The following is a 25,732-nucleotide window of genomic DNA, read 5'->3' as shown; positions in this document are numbered from 1 at the left end:
CTTGACCTGAAACTGACAATCAACTGTCCACCAACGGAGGTACGACAACTTCAAGAACACGACCCGACCAAACTAGTTCACGTATAGCATCCTCAACAAATTCAGCATGGGCAAGGGATGATCTGTCGTTTCTAAATACTGCTGGTTCCGGAAGACTAAGGAAAGGTAACATAATTTTATATCCCCTCTCTATAACATTAAGACTAAATTTCGAGGTTCCAACGCACTTCCAAAATTCTAGTTTTCGTCGAAGATTTCCTGTAACATTTGTAAGTGGTGGATGGTCAGTCAACTCAAGTTCAAACAATTCGCTTTCACATATCCGAAACTTCCTCTTCAAACACCTCACTGCTTAGGGACCGGGGTCGGGTTGCATTCCCAGACTGGGCTTGTTGAAGAAGTAAGAGTATCCGGGGGTGAAGTCGGTTCCACGGTAGACATTTCTTGGGCTCGACCATGCGCTGGTACAGTCTCTTGTCCAGTGGCCGAGCTTAAAGCATCTGAAGCATCGTGCGCGATCCATGTAAGCCTCTCTGCCGCTTGGAAATAAATGAAAACAAAGGCAGTATCTGGCAATGGATAAACAGGAACAGATTAAAGGTTATTTCCGATAATAAGTGTAGAGTTGAAAGCGAGAGAGATCGAACGAAACTGCCGCACAGTAAAAATAGAAAGAAACGACCAATCACGATTTCGAAATGAGCGTCCTCCGAAACCTAACACAGAAAATCCAGTGAGGGATGTGACGCTAAAATACCAGCGGAGAATGTATTTTAACGTTTTAGTAGGGTCAGTGTCAAACTTCAAATGTATACTAATAATATCAGACGAATATTAGAAAAATATGTACCCACTAACAATTATGTTCCTTGAGATCTACGTCTAAGAAATATTTAAAAACCTTTTTAAAACTAAAAGCAGAGCTGAGTTCCCTTAAATCTTTGGGAAGATCATTCCAGTCCTTCGCAGCAGCATACTTAAACGAAGACTGTCCCATTGCTGAAGACATAGCTCCCCTTAAATCTAATGAGGTATTATCCCTTAGAGATCTTTTATGTGACTCTGATCGCTTAACTTAATAATTCTTGAACTGATCTGGACAATTTATGTTATTAACGATTTTATAAACTAATTGAAGCCTTGAGAAACGACGTCGACTTCTTGATGATAAAAGTCCTAGCTTACTGCGCATGTCCTGAAAACAGGATTAACGATAAACTGACAAAATAATACGCGTTACTTGATTCTGGAGGCGTTCTAAACGCTGAGCATTCTGCTTACCGCAATCTCCCCAAACTATACACCCACAATCAAATATAGGAAGAGTAGTATTTTTATATATTCTTAATAAAATAATAGGATGAAGTCTTATTATGCATTTTAAGTTTAGGATAGATCTTAAAAGATATTTGAGCGATACGAAAATTCCAGCTTAAGCGATTGTCAATGTGCAGTCCCTAATACTTGAAATGTTCAGATTGTTTCAAGGGTTTCTCGTCTGGTATAACTTTCAATTCACGGGCAGCCCTCACTGCGTGATTAGTTCCTATTAGCATGACTTCAGATTTCTTTGTGTTGCATACTAGGCCACTTCGATTAAACCAGCTACTAATTGATCTCGGGTCACTGTTGACGATGTCCTCAGCTGTGTCGATATTCATCGAACTTGCATGAACTTCGGTGTCGTCAGCATATAAAGCAAAATTACAATTTTGACAAGCACTCCTGATACCGTTGATGTGCACATTGAAGAGGGCTGGACCAAGTATTGACCCCTTGGGCACTCTGTGCGATATCGCTTTCTTGGAAGAGGTGGTACCGCCGCACGAGACTAACTGAGTTCTTTCTGAAAGGTAACTATTCATCCACTCCAGTATAGTTCCACTTACGCCGTGTGCTTGAAGTTTATTCAGTAAGGTAACATGGTCAATCACATCAAAAGCCTTTCGACTATCGAGAAAGGCACACGCAACTTTTTCTCCTTTATTTATAGCCAACTTCCATGAACCAACCGTTTTGATTAATGCAGTTGTGGTAGGAGAGTGTCTAACGTAAGCGAACTGGCGCTGTTGGATAAGCCCTTTTGCTTGGCATAAGCTTGTAACTCCGAATTCATGAATGACTCTTGAATATTCGAGACACAGCTAGGGCAGAACAGAAATAGGTCTATAATTATCACTTTCGGTTCTCTTGCCGCCTTTAAACACAGGAGTTACTTTGGCGATTTTTTCCATGAGGTTGGGTATGTTCCTTTGTTGAATGACTCATTAAACAAATTGGTTACAGCCCCATTAATTTAACTAGCTGCAATCTTTAATGCTTTTGCGGGAATCCCGTCAGAACCAGTGGCTTTAGATGCGTCGATTGTACATAAAGCTTTCTAAACATCCTGTTCATGTGACCGAGAGGATACGTTGATATCGCTGAGAGGATACGTATCCTCTCGTATGCAGATGTTGCTGTTCTTGTGGTTGCTGCATTGACACCCCAAGAGCTTACTGATGCACTTCGACATAAGTTTAACCAAATCTCCAACTGGTACACCGACAGCAAATTAACAGTTAATGTAAAGAAGACTAAATTGATGTTGATTGATGTTGTCGTCATTTAATGACTAAGTTTTTTACTGATAAAGACCAAGTGAATCGTGTTTCATCTTTTAAGTACCTAGGAGTAGTACTGGATGAGTAATGGAAATGGAAGATGCATGTCAATAACCTTTTACAAAAACTGGGGCATCGCCTCTCAGTATTCAACCGAATCTATCATATGCTCGACGAGAAAAGTCTCACATACTTTAATGGCCTTGTCCTACTACACCTAGATTATGCAGATATCGTCTGGAGAGATCAGCGTGGTATAACAACACAGATGAAACAATTGCAATCATTCCAAAGTCGAATTGTAAAGAAGATTGTAAAGGGAAAAGTGACATCAGCTGAGGCCCTAACATCGTTGCGGTGGGTCTTATTACAAGCGAGGCGTTTTGGTTACCGGTGTTGCCTTTGTGCAAGACGCAATGAAAGGAGAGATCCCCGAACATTTCGATGTGCTCAGATCTACCAAAAACACGGTTACAATACCCAAAATTCGCAAGTCAAGAACGGAATGGGGCAGAAACAAAACGTGTTATAAAGCAATGACCGATTGGCCCTCACTGCCAAGTGAGCGAAAGAAACTTATGCCAAAAAGGATTTTTAAACACAAACACAAACTGAAACAGGTTTTACTTAACCATTTTTAACCTTAGTTAGTAATAGTATTTTTAATCCTAGTTCTAGCTTTAAACCTTAGTTTTAGTCTCACGTTTTTTTTTTTATTACTTCTGTATTTTAGACATTTAGTGTATATTTTAGACTTTTATTTTTTAGAGGACCCTCCTGAAAACCACCTCTAGGTGATTGGTGGTCTCCTCTTAAAATATTAATTTATTATTATTTATTATTACGTATATAACTTATTCCTGTCTCCCCAATGGGGCTTTTCAGGAACAATGACTAACTACACTAATTACAATAACATTAAAATATTGATATAAAGATAACTTGAGAGAGATTACTTTAGCAAGAATGCCCTATATGGGGGATTAACTCCCTTACCCTTCAACCCATGCTGCCAAAACTCAATTACTATAGCATGCGCAATGTAAATACAGCCGCCTGTTATTACACCCATATTCGCAGGCTAGAATTTGTAAGCTCTATCCTTGGTTCCTGTGACGAATAAGACAATGAAAAATACAAGACTAGCAACTGATGGACTATTCTCTTATTATAGTTTTTAGTTTATCTCCTAAGGGCTTTCCATGTGCACTCGATACACGAAGTAGAAGTAAAAATTATACCATAAACTAGCACCATCTGCTCATAATTTTGCTTTGTTTAGACCGGGCTTCTTTCTGGTCACTTGGGACCTAGGAAGGGGAGTGCTCTTAATGCCCTAACCCAGTACCTTTCAGACGATTAAGGGTAATGTATAAATCAAGCCAAGCCTAAAATCGGAGCTCCCATAAAATAATAATCATTTACTAGACACCATAACCTTCAACCCTCGGATGTACAAGGAGTGGGGTGTTGGATCCCAACCCCATAATGTTTTTTCGAGGTTTTGAAAGACTGTTTGCTCTACGGGGCTCAAACTTTCAGCAGTTGTTCATTCATCATCTGCAGAAATTTTGATACGTCAATTGTATGTCCATCCTTTTTGACGTTGCCACGGCAAACGCAAATTTCATGTAGGTTTGGCCAAAGATCAACTTACTTCTGCATGTAAATGCAGAAGTACACGAATTTTTACATTTCACCAAGGTTCTAGCTTGATTTTCTATTACTTTTCGTCATTTTTGACTTTTTAAGACGTCATATGACGTCATAACCAACAAAAATGGTATCGTCTTGTAGAGCAAGCTCAGGGCTATTAAATCAATGTAAATTTATTTTGCTGTGCCTTAATAGAATAAAAACCTAGGGGAGGGGTTATCCCCCCTTCCTTGTACCACGGTCGGCGTACAAGTTAGCTTGTACGTCCGAGTGTTAAAGAATTTCATCAGTAAGCATTTCATGAAACCGAATAAATTGAACAATCAACCAAGCGAGAAAATATCCGTAAACAAACTCTGCAAATCACCAGGTGCGAGTGCCAAATAGAAAATCCGGTTCGCTATTAAAGCATGTAATTCTCACCAAAATTGGCCAAGGGATAGAAATTTTTAAAAAAATCGTTTCAAATTTGATTATTTTTGTTGACGGCTTTGAAGTCATATTATCAGCTGTGGTTTTACTAGTCATTTACCAGTAATCTTTAAAGAAATTTACCAATAAGCCTTTCACTAAAATTACCGAACGAAACAACGAAATCTCCATGAACACAATATGCAAATCACCAGGTGATAGAGTCAAACAGCAAATCCTGTTCGCTTTTAAAGCATGAAATTCGCATCGAAAGATCGCCGAATGAAAGATACGTTAACGAAACTTCTTTTAAGATTATCATTCTACATTATAGCGGAGCCCCATACCCATACAGGAAAGAAAAGGAAACCCATGAATTGATTTTCTCATGGTTATCGTGGCTAGTGGTATTGCTCGTGGGCGCGTGCGAACGACGACGACGACGACGACGACGACGACGACGACGACGACGGAGTCGCGAAAGATGGCGTCTATACTCCAGCTAAAATGTTAACAGAGACATGCAGCCTTGGTTTATAGCCTCCTTCTTTGATATTGGACATCCATGTTACGGTCAATTGACACCTGTCAAAACAAGACCATATCGCAGGCTCAAGTTGTGAGCCCATCGATGGAACGAGTTTTTTTTTTAAGTTGACCGCTGATCAAGAGCTAGTTTTCTATTGGATCGCGGGCTTATGTAAGGTTATATTGTTGTAAACAGGGCCGGGTTGTTCGCCGGCCGGTTAACGCTAACCCAGGATTAAAAGTTAGCAGAAGTATAAATATTCATTGTTTACAAATGTTTTGTTTTGTGTATTTTGAGATTATTTAAACTCAAAACAGAAGGCCAAACAATATACAGAAAACATCACTGCAAAGTTACAAAACTGAAATCAAAATTCTCGCGCAAGGACGGTACCTACTAAATACAAAGATTTTTGCGCCAGGCTAGGACCACGCAGAAAAAGTAGATCTCTGCACGGGCTATTGGAATTCACAAAGAAAAATTGGGTAGCCACGCATTTTTTTGAGATAATTAGCCTTGAATCTCAACAAAAATGCTGACATCAGCACCTTCTCACCTAGAGTAATTAAGAAGATCCTCAAACTACATGGCAAATGGTAACATAAAAACCATTTTTGGTATGTTTTTAATAACAAAATCGTTGCAACAGCGCTTTTATCGTTTGTGACAGACTTCCTCTGGTTCAGCTAAAATACAATCTAAACACCTTTTGCTCACAACCAGAACTAATCACGCGTTGAATAGGGTTGCCACTTCCATTTCATAACATAAAATGTAGGGATAACCACGCGTTTTTTAAAGTTATTCATCCTTTTTGAAAAATTTTACGGTGCCCGTTACATTTTTTTCCTGTCACCTGCCCAGTAAGTAAGACATCTGCGTATTTCGCACTTGTTTTGCGCGCGCACTCCGCCATCTTCAGGTACATGTTTACAGTTGGATATCAGTATAATTTTCAACAGATAACAGCTAGGTTTTCAGCTGGAAGACGCAAACAGTTAGTGGTTAGCGATATGCTGCTATTCTGTTGTTCCTGGTTTAAGTACAGGTTCATTAAACTTGATTTGGTCACAGTAGGAAAATATGCTTTCATTTTAGTCCTGTGCTTGATAGCGTAGTCGATCGCGTCAATGTCAACCATAGCGCGCGCGTGGCGCTTAAACCCTGGCTTCCATGATGCGCAGAACGTGTGCGCACCAACAAAAGTGGGCACTGTCCTTAACCTGGGTTATCTTAACCGGGCTTTAAACAACCCAGCCCAGGAGCTCCGCTTTTAGGCTTGGCTAAGTCTATGTATTACCAAGAAATGCATTTGGAGGCAGAAAACGTTCAGCATGCTCAGCTTTAAGTTTTTATGAAGGGAAAAATAATAGTAGCTTATTTGAAAGGCTTTTCAAAATAAAGAATGCCGTTTTCTTTTTTGGAATATCCTCTTTCGTTTTAGAGATGTTTACGTTTGTGTATTATGCAAACGAAGAAAGTGATGACGTTATAAGTAGTTCCCCCTAAAAAAGTAAAACACCGAATCAATAATATCTCTGGATATAATATGTTGATTTAGCCAAGCCTAAAAGCGTAGCTCCTATTGCAATAGTTAACCATAAAGGAAAAAGAGGATTTGCTTTTCTTGGATCAGAAACTCAAGAAATGATCCATTATGAGCATATAATTGTTCAGCGTGTGGTTTCACTATATTTCCAGTTAAAGATTTTAAGGAAAACGACCACTTTTTTAAGTTTAAAAGACATGTTTCGACAGAACTTCTGTCATCTTCAGTTGAATGAATGATTACAAAGCAAGTTGAATAATAAGTAGGCAAAAATGCTAATTAAGACGAATAGTAACAACAGAACGTGAAAAGGTGTAAATTAAAAGGATAATTTTAGATTTACATGGTGTAATTGCTGATTGAGGCAAGGTAGTTCTTTTTGAATATGGATAGCCTCCTTTATCTTGAGTTGAAAGCTGGTAGTGGCGTGATCTAAAATATGAAAGCAGTCTATTGAACACAATGAGCGACAACGTTCAGAATTCTGAAGATGTTTGAAGATGTGAGAGGCCCTCTCAACGGCGAAGTGCTCACGTACGCGTGTGGAAAAATGTCGGGAGGTTTCGCCGACATAACAGGCATTACAGCCCGCACATGTAAACTTATAAACTACATGTGAACGAAGCCCGCCGGGGATAGGGTCTTTCACACCAAAAAGGTTACCTATCTTAAAGGAAGAAAAAACTAATTTGATGTCTAAATTATTACAATAGCGCTTGATTAAGTGTCGAATCTTCTTCTGAGTGATGACAGAAAAATGGCCTATGTACGGCAGCTTAAAGTAAAACGCGGGCGAGGTGGTAAGGGGGTAGCCCCGGGGACAATGATTGCTATGGGCCCCAGTGATGTAACGGTTAACCACTTTTTCAATTAAATGGGCAGGGAAAAGGTTCTTTTTGAGAATTTCAGTAAGCTTGGTTATATCCTCGTGTAACCCCAACCAAGTGTTGTTGATCTTGTAGGCCCTGACACTTAATCAAGCGCTATTGTAATGATTTAGACATCAAATTAGTTTTTTCTTCCTTTAAGATAGATAACCTTTTTGGTGTGAAAGACCCTATCCCCGGCGGGCTTCGTTCACATGTAGTTTATAAGTTTACATGTGCGGGCTGTAATGCCTGTTATGTCGGCGAAACCTCCCGACATTTTTCCACACGCGTACGTGAGCACTTAGCCGTTGAGAGGGCCTCTCACATCTTCAAACATCTTCAGAATTCTGAACGTTGTCGCTCATTGTGTTCAATAGACTGCTTTCATATTTTAGATCACGCCACTACCAGCTTTCAACTCAAGATAAAGGAGGCTATCCATATTCAAAAAGAACTACCTTGCCTCAATCAGCAATTACACCATGTAAATCTAAAATTATCCTTTTAATTTACACCTTTTCACGTTCTGTTGTTACTATTTGTCTTAATTAGCATTTTTGCCTACTTATTATTCAACTTGCTTTGTAATCATTCATTCAACTGAAGATGACAGAAGTTCTGTCGAAACATGTCTTTTAAACTTAAAAAAGTGGTCGTTTTCCTTAAAATCTTTACATGTCGGCTGCTATCTAGACCATTTCCAGTTAAATTTTAACAAACTATACCCGCACTCAAATAACGTATTAGCTTCATAGCTGGTGCTTTTAAGTAACACCTTTCCTCTCTCCACCTGGGCCATACCTCATCCTCACAAGTCCCATGATTCTTCGTGATCGCTCCGTTTCACCTGACTTCAGATACCCGTGCTAATTGATCGCAATTAGCATTTCTCGAGACTTTCTACATCAAGAACTTTAAGCCTAGCATTAATGAAGAGATTAAAGCCTCTAGAGAGATATCTTTTTCTTTAATCACTTTTGATTAAATCATGTTATCATATGACCCGTACGGCCCGCGGGCAATCTCCTTGGAAAACCATAAGGAAAAAAGTCCTGTATGAGGGCCGTACGTGTCGAAGTGATAGGGCCGGAAAAACGCGTACGGCCCTACTAGAAAGGCGTACGGTCCTACTAGAAAAGCGTACGACAATTCGATGCGAGTTAATGACAAAAACAATTTTTTTGCTGTAAAATTCTGCATTCTTCAAAATGAGTGATGAACGTGATCATTTCTGAAGCATTCTCAGAGCAAATTTTACTATCCAGGCGAACTGTCGGATGCAGAACTACTTCAGTCTCCAACTCACTCTCCGAGAGCTCTCCGAAAGTCAACACTCCTTACGAATGAAGAAGTTCACAACTTTCTCAGAAACCAACAACAAGCAAACAGGCGGTCAAGAAAACAACTTTTCCGGGTGAACTGTCCGATAATTAATCTTTGGAATAAGCAAACAGACTCTTGAGGCGAAACTTCTTTCAGTGGAAAGCATCGTGGGTCACTGAGTAAGAAAACAACGTGAAGAAAACAAAGTACGATATAAAAGTTTTCTTCAGTTTTCTTCTAGTTTCCAGAGTTTCTGAGAGAAGTTGGTTAAACCAGAGAAATCACAAACATACCTTGTGTACAGTAGGATAAATTGCTCTGCAGTTTCTACAGTACCGTTGTTTGAAGAGACAAAACTGAGTACGAACATAAGTTAAAACTCGCTTAAATTTCCACTACACAGCAAAGCCAGCAAAGTCAGTAAACCCAGGCACTATTTGCGGGAGCCAAAATCGGTGTTATTAATATTCAGTTGCTGCTTCTCCCTTTAAGAGAATCCAAGAGGCCAACAAATAGCTTGAAGCGACGCCGACATTTTATTGAGTCTTCAGATGAAGAAGATTTGTGAACAATTTCAGCGAAGCGTGAAGCGAACTTTTGTCACTCGCTATGTTTTGATGGTTTTGACATATTTTTCACAGCTTTATGTCAACTTTCTGTTGGCTTTTTAAACAGGTTAGCCAATCCCGTTAGCATGAATTGTAATTGTGGACTTACATTGAAAAACAAAAATGAGAAAATGAGTCGTGTTTTTCGATGAATTGTGAGTTTCTTGTTCGACGCGGAGAAATAATTGACAAGTTTTTATTATAGAATCTTTTTTGTAGTTGTTCCGCGCGCGGCGGTCTGATGTTATGCAATCGCGTCCTATTTAAATTCAAACAGAATTTTCAAAATTTTCAACACCAAGTGGTCATATGATAAAATTCTTATTGACTGAGCTAGGCCGGGCTAGACGGGAAAATATTTGGCTCTCGGTCAACTGTCTAATGGTGCTGGATTTTTATACCCAATAAGCGTGGCTAAGTTTCCAAGCCTGTAGAAATTACGCACGCAATATATCAACTTTCCAAGAGACGATTGTGCAAGGCATATGTCGACGGAAAAGTCAACAATGCATCAGGGGTTAATTTTTGCCGAAATTTTGTCTATGCACGTACCCCACCTTAACACCTAGAGTAACAACCTGGCTTGAGACTGCGATCCAATCGAAAACCAGTCACTGGTCATCAGTCAACTGCAAAAAAAAAAAAAAAAAAAAAAACACGCGACCTCGATGAGTTCTACACTTGAGCCTGCGATACAGTCACGTGATACCGGTCAGTGGATACATTGTTTTGACAGCTGTCAATTAACTATAACATTGATGTCCAATATCAAAGATGCACCTATGGTAATGTGTTAGTCTCTTATTTTTCAAGGTATGGGGCTTGGCGCACGGTCATACGGACAGGTCACGAGACAACCCAAATTTTCGCTCGCTGGGTTACCAGATTTTCTAAAGTATGGGGCTTCGCTCGGGGAGCTGCGCTATTAGAGCGGTGTTCTTCAGACTTGGCAGCAGAAATGTGCATAAAAGACATAAAATGACATATGTTGTGCCATTATTACGGCCCGCAACACTCTTGGCTCTAGTCTCTTTCTGTCAAAAACCAAATATCTAATTTGCAAACCTTGACGGTGAGTATTACTCAGAACACACATGGTGCCCATATTGTCTTAACTCTCCTCATTAGATTGTTGGGCGACGATGATCCTTGTTTAAGACCAAAAATGGGAATTTCAGTCTTAATTTAACCAAGACCAGCGAGAAAACTGTTTTCATGGCATCGGCACAACAGGTGTCATTTTGTGCTTTTTGTGATGCAGATTTCTGGTGTCAGGTTTGAAGAGCACCGCTCTAATTATTCTAGAGATATTCTTAATTCGGTGTTTTACTTTTTTAATGGAACTACTTATGACGTCATTACTTTCCTCATCTGCATAATACAAAAACGTAAATATCTCTCAAACAAGAGAAGATATTTCAATGAGGACAACACCATTCTTCTTTATTTTGAAAAGATTTTCAAATAAGCGCCAATTATTTTTCCCTTCATTCTAGATAGTGCTCTTCACACATTCTCGCAGCTCGCGAGAGTCGTAAGGAAAATTGTTCCATGGTTTCCAAACGTAACCGAAGAAGAAATTTTAGCAGTCTGCGAAGCAGCTGCCTCTACTAACACAAAGAAACTTACAAGACTCGGCATTGCAGTATTTACACATACGGTTTATTATTAGCCGTGAGGTTTTTCGAAAATGCGACACAAAACTTTTTACTTACAATTGTAATTTACAACAACTTCGACAAAACAACTTGAAACAATCAAATTTTTAAAATGTCTTACAGAATGGTTTCAAATCAGGAAGACTTTACAACTCCTTTTGAAGATATCTGCTCGAAGCAATTGCACAAGTGCCTTCAAAAGAGGCAGAAATTACAGTGAGGATACTCGAACCATGAACACCAAGACTTTTTTTTTTTGGTGTATTTTTTTTATCATTATCCAGTGAGAGTTCTTCATTTAAACAAAAGGATTAGCGTTTTTTAGGTGCTGTCCAATCACAGCGGTGGCGGGAAAAAATAATGTTAGTTTTTTCCATAGCGTCGTCTCGACTATATTATTGAACGTAAAATGGCCTACGCGCCAACTAAATATTCTTTTAAGTACAATTTTTATCGCTAACTTTAAATAATCTGTAAAGTTTTTTTATGGTACTCACTTTTTTAATTCTTGTTCGACGAAGGTGAGTACAAACTCGCTGTCAATAGACAGCAAGGGATATGCGACAATGGTAAATTTCTGCCACAAGTTTATGGGGAAAGAGTGCTTGATCTACACTAACTGTGCGAGTTAGCATCGGATATGTAATTATGTTCAATTCTATGACGAGAGCAACTCTTCTCTAGCGGGACCACGCCGAAAAAACACCGGTTCAAAATAAAATGTCGGCAGATTTTGTTGAATATGTGGAGTCAGAGAAATTATGTCAACCAAGTATGTATACAAGTGAGCTTCATCAGCGTTTGTTATTAGATGGAATTTCTCCCCCTGGTCATTCCCCTTCACAGTCTGCAATAAAAAAGTGCATCCGGGAAGACTGCAGAATGACAAAGAAAAAGGTTTCCCAAGTACCCAAAGAATCGTTGCCACGTGCAAATACGGAATACACCAATTATTTTCTTGACCAAATTGGGCAAGGTGACTTCACGAAACTTCATTTTTTGACTAATGTAATGTTATTGTACATCAGGAAATCGGGTCTAGGGCAATTCCTATGTCGGCGAACCTACAATAGAAATTTCAGCGCTATGCTTCAAACGCAAACTATACGCTGAAGTTACGTTAATTCATTCCGTTAACGGAGTAGATTACTTTGATGTTTTGAGAGGCCCTTCTAATAATATGGAGCTGCTGAATTTCTTCAGTGAAGCTCTTTCAGTAAATAGCCTAGATGGTTCAACAATTCTCGAGGAATGGCGACGTTGTCGTTATGGACAACTGCGGATTTCACCACGGACAATTTGCGGAGGCCTTTTTTCCGAGATATTCTTCAAGAGCATGGCGTTGAATGCAAGTGAATATATGATATATCATTTATTTGAACTGCGGAGAATGATATGAAGACATGATTGATCATCTCAGCCATACACACAAACTTAAGCAGATGTGAAATTAAAGCCTGAAAAAACTCAGGCCTGAACAGGATTCGAACCCATGACTCCTGCGATACGGTGCAGTGCTCTACCAACTGAGCTATAAAGCCATCTGGGAACTGGTCACTTTGTGAGTTCGTAGTATACTCGTGGATGGTGAAGAATGCAGGTTTACACGCCCCACTTGAACAACTGCGAATTCTGTTTTCACTAAATAAAGTGCTACCTTAACACATCTTTCACTGGGAATGAAACTGAAATAGCGGTATGCGAAGCTGTATCGAAAATAACTCCAGCAAATTCAATTTCATACTTCATACACTGCGTCTACGTCTGATTGACAGTTGTTGTTCTATTCATATCTACTGCTATTTTCATCTCAGCCGCGACTCGTTCATGCTGCTAAAGAAGGCTGGTTTTCACTAGCGACGGAGTCGGAGTTGGAGTCGTAGCCGGACTCATAAGAGCGCTTATGAGTCGTAAGCGGAGTCATAGGCTCGACGGAATCGGGGTCGGAAGAAGCAGAACGTTTCCATTTCTTCCGATTCCGTTTACGACTCCGTCGTTTATGATCCAGTGAAAACTACATTGTCGGAGTCGGAAGCAGAAACGGAAGAACCAACCAATCACAAGGTCCGGAAACGAACATTGTGATTGGTTTATTCTTCCGCTTCTGCATGCGACTCCCACAATCTAGTTTTCACTGGATCGTAAGCGACGGAGTTGTAGGCGGATGCGGTGTTCTGCTTCCGACTCTGTCGGTTTGATTTTCACTAGATCGTATCACTCTACGCTTCTGATTACGACTCCGACTACGACTCCGTCGCTAGTGAAAACCAGCCTTAAGAAGTGTAAATTGTCCTTATTGACAAGAATGTAATATTGAAAACAAAACTTTTTACTGGATAGATTCTGTGAAACTGTTCTATTGTGAAATTGTTACTTTGTAACAAGGGTGAAAATTGAATGATCATTTGTAAACAATAAAATCAGCGCAAGAACATTTGCACTTGTGATTATTCCAGTTGAAGTCACAACATAAACATATCAACAGGGCAGTGCAGCATAAAAGGAGAAAAGTAGAACTAAGATACACAATGTAATCGTTCGTGTCAGTTCACTGCACTCGGAGAGGGTCAACAACGCCATGTTTATACTCTTAGATAACAATTGGCAATCTCCAATCGTAAGTTGGCTGTCGATAAAACCAGGAACACGGAACATTCCGGAACTTCCCGGAACATCCCGGAACCCATTGCGGAACATCAACAAAAATGTAACAATTATGAGAAAAATATGTGCTGGATAAAGAACAATTCATTCAACTGACCGCAACGAGTGGAGGCTCCCCTTCTTTCCCGCCAATTGCGTCAATCGAATTACAGCAACTTGTTAACCCAGGGGTGGAGATTTTGAACTTTTCTGAAAAAAATGCCAAAATCCCCACGCCCGGACAACATAATTGGAAACAAATATCAAAATTCTCCACCCTAAGGCAAAGAAAACTCATGAATAAGAAGTGACTAAGCATGCAGAAAATTATCGACGCTAAAAATATACGAAGCCAAAGCTCTTTCCATTCAATATGTACAAGTATAAACTGAAAGTATGCATGGCCTGTATTAATGGAGGCGACAAAAGATTCATTTAATCTTCTTTGAAATCGCTCTGAAATGATTTCCTTTGGGTTCCGGACAAAGACCTCACTAACTCCCAGAAACTTCTGGATATTTACAAGATGGCAGATGGCCCATTACCAGACTTGCTTGTCCTTCAAGATGGCGACCGTGTCATATACCCTATCCTGGGGACATCGGGAGCAGTTGAATCCCTACCCAGGGGACAGACTTCACAATCAAATTCCCGTTGGTAACCCGCACCGCACCCTACCCCTTGATAGGTGCATTACGTAGAAATAGTCTCATATTTGTCGGTCTGATTGAAGAGTTCGAACGCCACCATCTTGGTTTTCTATGAAGAACGTTTTGGGAAGAGCACAGCAGGCCCCTACTCAGGGGACAGGTACTCTCCACGGATTTCGCTCGCCATGAAAAAAACAGCAACAAAACAATATGGTGGTAATCGACCTCTTCACTTGGAAAAATAAGGGGCCGTCACATGATTAAACTGATGGTGAACAATTGGCAGGAACGGATTATTGGGAATAGCTTGTACACTTCCTCCAGGATGGTTAAAAGGTTAAAGTTGCGAGCCTTCACTCATTGCAGTCATTTACACCTTTCTTAACTTTTAGTTTTGCATATTCGGATTTAAAATAATCCCAATTACTTTTATTATATTACTTATTTCTCTGTTTTGGTTATTCCTTTATTTAATTTTGTGTATTTTTCTCATAATTATTATAATTTTTTTTATGTTCCGGAATGTTCAGGGATGTTCCGGAATGTTCCGGAATGTTCCACGTTCCTGATTTTATCAACGGCCTCGTAAGTTTCCTCTAATGGAACTTCATTTTTCAGCGCTCGCTGGGGAGTCTGTGCAAGGAAGAACGAACTAAGTACTTAGCGGGATTTCGTTTTCTAAGATGTGGACGCATGATAGCAAAGAAACTTGATTTAGTTGGCAGCGGCAAATACGTCGTGGTCACTTTAAGCTTTCGCAAACTTTTGTTCGAGTTCTTTTAGTTCACGCTGTAATGTGCGAATATCGGCCAACAGTTCTGTGTGCTTGTCCTTTAGCTTACAAATGTTGACATCGTTACAATGAATTTTCTTACAATTTGTTCTGTTGTAGCCAGACGTATGTCAAATAGCACACACTTTTCCCCGCCTTTCATGAACATTTGGTAAATCTTTCAGGGCTTTTTGTTTCCTATGTAGATGCCTTTTAGCACTTTCAACCTGCACCTCTAGTACTTACTTACTTACTTACTTACTTATCCTCATCGGGCCCATGAGGACTCTTGAGGCCCGCCAGAAGATTGCGCCATCCATCGACGACGTCGATGCGGCAGCAGCTCCCCATGAATGCCATCCAAGCTTGTTTGAAAAACAGCTTAGAAAGATATCATCGGATAGCTCACGTGTCGGCCGACGACACTCCCAGAAGAGTTTGTCAATCTTCTTTTCGGTTTCCGTAATCGTACATTTTTTTACGGAGTGTGGGGATTAGTCGCACGCCCAGCCCCAACCTGGAGGGCCAGTGACTAGTGACTACCATTTAGTCTTGCCTCTACCCTTTGACCTGCCCGCCAAGGTTAGACCTGCTGGGGGAAGACCCCCGATGGTATAGCTCTCGGGGTCATTGAGGCACGCAAGCTCCCCCACCACGACAAGGCGGTAGTCTATGGGGAAGGCATTTCTAGTAGCTATAGATTTTCTGACAGTTCCGCAGCTCTTCGGTCCAACGGACTTTGAATCATTTGAGGGCTTTGGCTTGAAGTGATTGCGCTCGCTTCAAAACTTACGTTGACTGCAGCCTCAGATGACCGTTGTTGGGGTGCACTGCTTGTACTTGGAGTCATATTCAGTCGCTTTGGCTCAAGGTGGTTCAGGTTGGACTGACGGCCTCTCTCTGTTTTTATGCTGCTTAGTCCAGTCTCCAACACACGTTCCGCAAGTAAAAGCTTATTGGAAGACGGAAAGAACAAGTCCAAATCCTCTGATTTGACGCATGCCAGTGATCTACCCCTGCTTTCGAACGACACGGACAATTTCTCTAATTTTATTCCAGGAGATAATGATTTCAGCCAGACGTACGCTTCACTTTCCTCAGCCATGATAGCTCAATGTTTACTCTGACTTAATTCAACAGACGTAAATGCGCGAGCCTCGTTATAAAGTAACCTCGCGATTGGAGAATGCCAAAAACCCGTAAAAAGTATAGGTGTTCATGGTTCGAGTGTCGTCACTGTAACAGCTGGAACTTGTTTGTACACTTGTTCCCTGTAGAAGAGTTGTAGAACTTGAGAGATTTCATGCACACTGACTGATTTGAAAGGTGCTAAAACATATTTTTGTCATGCCAAAACATCCAAGTAATTGTTTTCAAGTTACAACGGTGCTTGAATAAAGAAATAGACCACGAATTTCCTCAGGTTTATAGGCGCAATAAACCCAAGATGGATGCGCGTAGAACTCGAGAAAAGCAGTATGAAAGGCTTAAATAAAATAGTCTCTCTTTATGTTTCAGGTTTCGTCCTACTAAGGAATTTCTAAATGGAACCGTTGTTCAACTTTCCTCTGAAGATGTACCCCAAATAGAGTTTTTGAGACCTCTCAATGAGACATCACGAAGAAAAAGAAGCCTGTGTCAATTGTCAATTGTTTCACCTTACACTCAGGTAAGATATTTCCTTGTCGATTTCAGTTTTGTTTCGGTATTTTTACAAACAAAAAGGCCGCTTCTTTTAACACTAGATAGCAGATACACACACACAAAAACGAACGTACGTGACCTGCATACCTCACTCAAACGCACAAACATCACGAAGAAAAAGAAGCCTGTGTCAATTGTCAATTGTTTCACCTTACACTCAGGTAAGATATTTCCTTGTCGATTTCAGTTTTGTTTCGGTATTTTTACGAACAAAAAGGCCGCTTCTTTTAACACTAGATAGCAGATACATACACACAAAAACGAACGTACGTGACCTGCATACCTCACTCAAACGCACAAATACCATACATGCGTACACAAATAAATTATACGTTTATACCTGCCTGCATGTGTCTGTTAATGAAGTTCGCAATTTGGAAAACATTTCAGAAGAGCTTAGTATGGATTTCAGTCATTTATTTTTAGCCTCGCTTGTTACTCATTTATTCACAATGATTGTTTCAAATTCATAGCTAATACCTAGATACAATGATTTAGTCAACAAAGGGTCTTGATAGTAGCAGAAAAGTCAAGAACTTTCAGAAAACGACAAAACGTTTGAGTTTATAAAACATGTTTCGACAGAAACTTCTGTCATCCTCAGTTAATCTAACCTGACAAAGCAATGGAAGCTGAATTTATAATAAGTAGAAAATGCTAATTGTGATAAACAGTAACAACAGAATGAAGCAAAGTGTGAAAGAGTGAGAATGAAAGAGATAATTTTAGATTAGTATGGTGTAATTAATGATTCTAAGAGGGTTGTTCTCTCGGAATATGAATAACCTCTTTTATCTTGCGTTGAAAACATTTTCATTTTCCATCGCTTTGTACTTGAATTACCTGTGGATCACAGAAGTTTCTGTCGAAACATGTTTTGTAAACTCAAACGTTTTGTCGTTTTCTTAAAATTTAGTTAACACTAATTAAACGACTTGTGCTTTAAACTCAGATGACCAATGTGCTTCTATTAATCACACAGTAAATATTTTTTTTATTCTTTTTTTCATAGACAGCGAATAAGCAACCTGGTAAGTTCATTTGCTGAGCTTTCTGTTGTTGTTAATTTCTTTTTCTTTTTCTTTTTTGAGCTAGTGAGCTTATTATTTCTGTGGTGTATTATAACTTAACTATCTTCAGAAGGAAGTAAGGGTGAATTTACCGTTAAGAACTTTATTAGATAGCGGCTATTTGTGGAGTTAATGGTTACCAAGGAAGCTACTTAAACAGTGTGCTGTTCAGAGTCGATGAAAACACGTCTAAAACGCTTCATTTGTTAAAATTTTCTGAGGGTGCATAACTGTAGAAACCCTAAGAGGAAATTTGTGCGCCATCTTCCGATGCTCTCTTTTGGGGAAAATAAACTCGGGAGCCCTTGAACAAAACCAAATAAAAAAATCAATCAAGCTCAATCGAAATCCAGTCTTTCGATTGAATGCCGATTGTTTCGGCGATCGAATATAATCGAATTGAACATTTTCGGGATGAGTTCGGATTTCCGAACTCGGGAGTTCGATGAACAGACCAATCGGAAAAATCGAACCAATCGAACAAAACCGGTAACTAAATATATATCTTACTAGAATCGTGTTATAAAACTGTTATTACTTGACCGAAGTGTAATGGATATAAACACATTTCAATTAAGTCAAATTTTTATTGTTTTTAGAAGTTCAAAATCTATGAGATATGTAAAGATAATCCTGGAAAACGTCAACAGCACAACGAACTAAACTGCTTTTATAATACCCACAGTAACTCTGAGCGAAGATATTCTCTTACTGGCTATACTGAGGCCCGATGCGACTTTTTCGCTCTCTCCAACCCAACATCTGTCGTGCTGACCCTTGCGATGCCTCTTAGGAAAATCAGTCGGACGTGTAAACTACTGGTGATTTGCGCGCGTGATCGATCAGTTCCCTTCTTCTAGTCACCGCGCCCAACGGAATTTCGAACCCAGAAGGCTTTTCTGGACGAGGTTTAAGGGGGGAGGGAGGGGGTAGGGGGTAGGGAAAAATAACAACAATGCAGCAGGCAATTCTCCAGACCTCTTTCTACAGTAGATAAGTGTTCCCGGGTGTCGAGAAAAAATAGTGAAACTATCTCAGATAGTGCAGAGTGCAATGTACTGTACAACTAGTCACACAAGTCCTCATCCCCGCTCACTCTCAATATGTATTGACATTGGTAGCAGCTGGGGCTTTTCCCCTTGGAGAATATGAATGGAAGATTTGGTACATTTTTGAATAAAACAGTAGCGATACATAAACATGACGAAACTGTTCCCTTAGCCATGTACATTCTTTTGTTTTCTACCCCTAATTTTATTCGTATGTAGTTTCATATTTTCATTTCTATATCCAATGGTTATTGAACTTATTGGTCTGAGATTGTGATTTCAAATTCGAACGACCGCGCAGCGCGATTTCGATTTGAAATCACAAGTATGGTTTCAGACCAAAATTGCACGACACGAAGTTCAATTGCTACTTAATTGCATTCATTTTGAAATTGCGCAATTCAATCGTCTAAATCCAGAATTCGTGTCCAACGTATTATTGTTACTATTTTACTTTAAGTTATTGTGCTACTATTTCACAGTACACGTTCAACGCGGCCTCAATATCAAATGCGAAATGACGCGTTTGACGAAGTGATGGGTCTTATTTCGAGAACATAAAAGAGTTTGGGGCTGAGCAATATATCCCATGCCTCTCATTCAGTTCCTATAGATAAATATTAATTTAATTTTACCGATCCGGTCATACCTGCCGCAATGGCGTAATCGATTGTGACAGATCAGGTCCCACATTTGAGAAAATGGCTTTTAACTATAGGTAGCTCCGTCAAACGTCGACAAAATATAATTATTAAACCTTTAAAATATCAAAGAAAGGTGAAATTTTTTGCTTGTGAAACATTCAGTATGATGGAATAAAAAAAACTGGCAGCCTCCGACATTTATAGCTAAATTTCCATGGCAAAATAGCCGGTTTTGAGGTCACTTTGAAAACTGCGTTGCGAAAAATTAAAAAAAATCGAATTGATCTAAATAAATGTGATATCTGTACATTGGATATAATGGTTGACATTCACTGAAATCAAATTGCCCTATGAGCAAAACTCGTGCGTACAAAATGAAATTACCTGAATTAAATTATGTCCGGAGCTCCTGATTATGTATATTATTTTGTTTTCCATTTGCATACTTTGAGTACGAGTTATGTAGTAGTTGTTTGCCAAAGAATAGAAGAGACGTTTGGATAAGAGTGCGTGACAATTGAAATGAACATGTCATTGCATGGACATAAGGCCATGGAACTTGATTCCGTTCGTGGGGAAACCCACCAGTAGCCTTGGTCAAAAGCTAGCCTACGTTTACATACAATCTCATTAGCTCCGCCATACTAGAGTGAACTTCCTCAAGGGGACGTAATGCATCGGTTAATTTCAGCAGTGTCCATCTCAGCCCTTTCAGGCAATAGCTTGGCTCTTGCTCCCGTCTTCATTTTGAAGGTAGGCCATTTGAAATTTTATTATCAACCCTGGAGCGGCCATTTTGGATCATTTTGCCTACCCCCGGGACAACCCCAGAACATTTGGCACTTGTGGATTTGGTCTCACATGTACATGATGTTCTCTACGAGAACAGGAGCCCATCACGGGCTCCTGACGAGAATGATTATACTCACTTGTGTTTTTTTACTTATTCATCACCTGCTTATCACATGTCGATCAACCCGAAATTGGGCTGTTGTCGACTGGGTTACGATTTTGGCCGCTTAAAAGGCAATATAAGAGAATACTTCGATGCTCCAAATGCTACGTGTAGAAAACAATTTAAACTAGGGTATCTAAAAGATAGTAATGCTGTGGCACATTCTGTTGATAGTGACATATTTTAAGCAGTGTTTCATCTACCTGCGCGTTCTAAGACTTACGTAGTATCAAATCGTAGGGAATCTGTCCTTGTATGCATCAATTTCGAGTTGTTCGTTGCGCAATGTACTCTGGTAAAAAGTGGCGCAGTGCACTGTAGTTAAATGTAATGCATTCTGGTAAAAACGGATGAATTCGAGAATTCGTATCCCCTTCTATATATTCTTCTTAAATCCCGAATATGTTGCTGCTCGCTCGTTATGCTCGCTCCGCAGCAATAAAAGTGCCTTACATTATGTTTGTATTGTGTTATTTTGATGTCCCGTAAAATACTAATCAGTTACTTGAAACAATATTAACCCCTTAATGAATTCACCAACAAGCATTCATTAAACCGAATTACTTGAACAAACAAAACGAGGAAACGTCAATAAACGAAATGGCAAATAGCACATCCTGTTCTCTTTTAAAGCATAAGACTCGCATCGAAAGATGACTGAATGAAACAAACGCTAAAGAATGGGGTTTAGAGCCACCTTAAATTTTCGAAAATTTAAGGTGGCTCTGAACCCCATGTACAGAATATTTTTAAACTTTGCCAAAAGTTGCGTCATATCATGCTTATCAAAAGCTGGCAGTATAAAAAAATTTCACCGTGCTGTTTTTGAATTATAAGCCCTAAAGCTGTAACTGAGGGTGCTTTTAGGAGGTCGTACTGTTGCTGTGGTAACCTATTGTGTCACGGAAATGATAACAATGTGTTCACCAATGATTGGGCAGTTTTTTGATACCATGACTGTGGCATCGAGTGATAAAGAGTAGTGATAACGACCCATCCAAATATAAGTGCTGGAAACTGTTTTGAGCCACCTTAAAGAAAGAATTACCTTAACACTGAACACTTACTACTATAAGAATAATAATCATAACAATTACAATTTCCTCAAATGTGACTGGTGCATAAACTGCGGAATTTTGCTCTAACTAATCTTCAAAGTTGTAATCGGACAGTGTAATCGGACAGTTACATGAGCCAATCATTGTAAGTCCTCTCCACTACATCCACCAACACAACATTGATTACAATCACTATAGTAACCAATTCAAAAGACTGACTTTGTAAAATTGTGGAGGTTCAGTCCCCGTTGACTGTTTTGAAAGAAACTTAACAGCCATTTTACAAGCTATTCTCCATATTGTTAATTATGATATTTAAAAATGACTATTAAAAGCTCTTTTTGAGATGAAACTTTTACTTTTGTGGAAAATTGTAATTGTTATGGTAACAGGACATCATGTCGTCCAATTCACAACGGTAATTGAACTGAGTGGAGTGCAATTTGGTCTGAAATCATACGCGTGATTTCAAAATCGAACGAGCGCGCAGCGCGAGTTAGATTTGAAATCACAAGTATGATTTCAGACCAAAATTACACAACACGAAGTTCAATTGCTACTTTATAGATCCATTTTGAAATCGCACAATTTTATCGCCTTAAATTCTAGATTTTGGTGTATTGTTCCAGTAGCCGGTTTATTATTTGTAATACCGTTGGTTCATTAGTTGTCTCTAGTCATTGTTGTCAATTTTAGTCTCTTTAGTTCTCTTGTTGCCTTCAGTTGTATTTAGTTGTACCTAGTTGTATATTAGTAATTCGTGTAAACATGACCCGCCTAGATTAGCTCAGCTATCCGCAGGCATGTTATAATTGAAATTTTAATTTGAAAACAAAATAAAATGTATGCATGTATGTTAAAAAATAGCGGAACCGGAAACGTCTTTACATCTCATTTAGTATGCAAAACGATGAAATGTCACGAAAACTCATTCAATTCTCGTCACCTGAATCAATGATGGAAGGCCTTCCTTTCTTCTGTGGTTGAGGCTGAGGCTTCTAGTTGTCTTTAGAGAAGGAATTTGAAGGTGCAGCTAGTGTAATTCTGCGATGGATTTCATTTGAGTTGTGAAACTCCTTCGAGTGCACGATGCCCAGTGGATAGTTTTTCTCTTTTAAATATACCCGTTCAATGGCACTCTGCATGATTTTAAAGGATTCCTGCTCGTTATCATCTCCATTTGTTTTTGTGACCTCGGCGTAGAACTTTATAGTCAGGACCTTGTCAAGTTCTTGCGGCGCCATTTGTTTCAAGATATTTTCAAGATGGCGGGACTGACACCAGCTTCGGAAGACGTATGTTCATTCACTGTTTCGTGGAGCGGGGCGTATTTTGACTATGTTTATCAGGACCGTAGCCAGACTTCAGAACAAGACGAGGCAAGTTTCGAGCGCCGAAGGTACGAGCCGCTAGTGGGGTCTGGGGGCATTCCCCCCCCCCCCCGACTTTAGTCGAATAAAGGCCCCAAAGTAGGCCTGGTTATTGTTGTGTTTTCAAATTCCTCCCGCGTAGTGTGGACGGGGCCTTAATTATTCATGTTAGAGCGTATTTGAATGTCATTTGTACCGATGGCTTTGTGGTCGTTTTAACGGTCATAGCTTAACCAGCGGTCCTTTAAAAAACGAATCCAACTTCGAAGCAATGATGTCCATTACCGTTTCGTTTTCTGAATTCCTGAAAGCTGCATTAAATCGGCGATCTGTATTCAAAACACAGTTGAAAGCGAATTTCTCGTCATGATTATATACATTTGGATTTAGCAAAGCCTTAAAGCGGAACTCCCGTAAAATACTTATCATGAACTCGAAACAATAACTTCTCAGAAATTCACCGACAATTATTTCTTCAAACCGAATGACTTGAACAAACAAAACGAGTTGTTCCGAACGGAAAGTGCTAAGTTATAGAGCTTCACTTCACGGCAGCAATAAGGCTATTATCCATAATGCTTTGTAATAATAAATAGGTGAATGACATAAAGATCGTGTTCATGAAAAACAGTGACTTGGATGTATCAATAAGTGTTCTCTAAAAGTAAGCTTCTATTGCTATCCAAATGCGTGTTGTTGCCCATCTGTTGAGAATGTATGGCAAAAGTTTATAACCCCAAGACAATTCCTCCAGAAGAGAATGTTAATTTAATAAGCGTTTCATTTGGTTAAACTAGCGATATTTCCAGAGCGTAACGCCTAACGGCTCGTGATTTACAAGCTTTTCTCGTGTTCTCCCAACATCCCAAGTGGTTTATTGCGCCGGTAAACCCATAGAAAGAGTGATCTATTGCTTAAATGAAACGTGGGCTTTTGACCAATCAGAGCGCGCGGAGGGTCCTATCTATATTGTAATTACTCATGGAGTTCGGCAGTAAAACAAAAAAGCGAAACTCTACGTAAAATAAATTCATCCGGTATCTTTGTTTTATCGTTGCTGACTTCATCCACAGTTGTCATCATCATCTAAAAATGAGTAGCTTTAGTTTGAAGAAATGTAAATTTCGGACAATCAATCTGACCTGCTGGCGATCAACGTAACCACTGTGCTTACGATTCTTCATGATGCCTTTAGTACGAGTTCTTTAAAGGATTTTTGGTCCAAGAGCGACAGCAGTCATTTTGAAAATTCTCCATCCTTTCAAATATGTACAAATATCCTGGACTTGGAGTGATATCTTCCGAATTAAAAAAAAATTCATTCAGCAACTCTTCGCCATGTTTACTTGCCGAGAAGGCAAAGGTGGGAAGCTTTGTAGCCAAGCTCAGAAATGTTGTATTCACCGCCTGTCACGGTTAATATAACGTCATATAAGGAATCACTCGACCGACCTGCAGATTGCTGGAAACTCTTTGTTCAGCTCTGAAAGTATACTAAAAGCATTTGTTACACCTCCCAACCTGGAGCCATAATCGGGGACGGAGACCGTAAGCGCGAGCCATTTCTAGTATTGGGGCTGTCACCATGATGTGGGGCATCGCCAGCGGCACACGCGCGTACATGCTGCGAGGATTTTTGTGGATGTAGCGCGGGGGAAATGGCATCTGAAATTCCCGAAATTTTTGATGTTTTTAGTCCATAAGTCAATACGTTTATGTCTGCTGGAATTTTGCTTAAATATTTTCGTCGTAAGCTGCTCCAATTTGAGTGAAGTAAGATCGTGTCGAATTTAGGTAGTCCCGCTCTACATCACTGACCAAGTTGTGTTCCGCTGCTTCTTTTACAAGAACTTCACATTACTCAACTCTAAATTTCACATATGTTGAAAATTAAATTAACAGCTTTTCCATAACAGCGAAAAACTAGTCGGGTATCTTTGCATGTAGCAGCGTGTTAAATTTCAAAGTTTCCCTTCTCTTACCAGTATAAACAGAGAACATTTGACGCGTTTTCAAAGTGAAAATGCCATTTTCAAATTTTTCAGGGGTAGTGTGTACCGAAAACATTTGATTTGTTTTCTAGTGTGAACGCAAAACATTTGGTGCGTTTTCAGAGTGAAAACGCCCTTATTGGAAAGACCAAAAGGTGGCCGCGGCCGCTTAATATAGGTGGAAGGTTGAAAGGGGTTTTATTTGCACCATTTTAAAGTCAACAATTTTGGGACTTTCGATTAATAGGTCGCTTCTTCATAGATATTCTACCGCAAACCCCTCATGCGTTTAATCTAACAGACACAGTAAATCTCTATGCACTAAATCAAACGCAATTATTACTTATCTTGCAGGTGCGTCAGCCAAGCCTGCAGGTATCTTATTAACTTATTTAATTTATTATATAGCTTATCTGTGCAATTAATCGTTATTCAAGGTTAAATAATGCCTGTTCGGTACTCATATCTGGCTAATTTTATATTTTATGTTACATGTTAATGGGCATTTGCTTTCAAGGTCCCGTTAACATCCACGTACTATTAGCGAGACAATGATTTCTCTGATTCAAATTACTACTTTATATCATTTTAAGACATGAGGGATCATGACAATTATCAGC

The 25,732-nt window shown here is 39.5% G+C and overlaps 2 protein-coding genes and 1 long non-coding RNA gene across 3 annotated transcripts in view; 2 read left to right on the top strand and 1 right to left on the bottom strand.

Moving 5' to 3' along the window:
- The window catches only part of LOC110040361 (uncharacterized), a 237,806-nt gene that overhangs the window by 61,382 nt on the left and 150,692 nt on the right, over nucleotides 1-25,732 (bottom strand). The gene's annotated exons all lie outside the window — the stretch shown is intronic.
- The window catches only part of LOC149098671 (uncharacterized), a 221,759-nt gene that overhangs the window by 124,188 nt on the left and 71,839 nt on the right, over nucleotides 1-25,732 (top strand). The window lies entirely within an intron of this gene.
- Nucleotides 1-25,732, top strand: part of LOC110067038 (uncharacterized) — a 69,778-nt gene that overhangs the window by 39,944 nt on the left and 4,102 nt on the right. Inside the window, exons 10-12 of the mRNA XM_089278318.1 lie at nucleotides 16,790-16,940; nucleotides 17,988-18,006; nucleotides 25,467-25,487. Coding sequence (XP_089134444.1) covers nucleotides 16,790-16,940; nucleotides 17,988-18,006; nucleotides 25,467-25,487 — 191 coding nt within the window. The remainder of the gene's footprint in view (nucleotides 1-16,789; nucleotides 16,941-17,987; nucleotides 18,007-25,466; nucleotides 25,488-25,732) is intronic.

This window comes from Orbicella faveolata, unplaced genomic scaffold (genome assembly GCF_042242905.1).
Source record: "Orbicella faveolata isolate gen_17 unplaced genomic scaffold, um_ofav_v1 contig_46, whole genome shotgun sequence".
Taxonomy (NCBI): domain Eukaryota; kingdom Metazoa; phylum Cnidaria; class Anthozoa; order Scleractinia; family Merulinidae; genus Orbicella; species Orbicella faveolata.
Note: the sequence above shows the minus strand (reverse complement) of the source record. Positions and strands in the feature narration are given on the sequence as shown.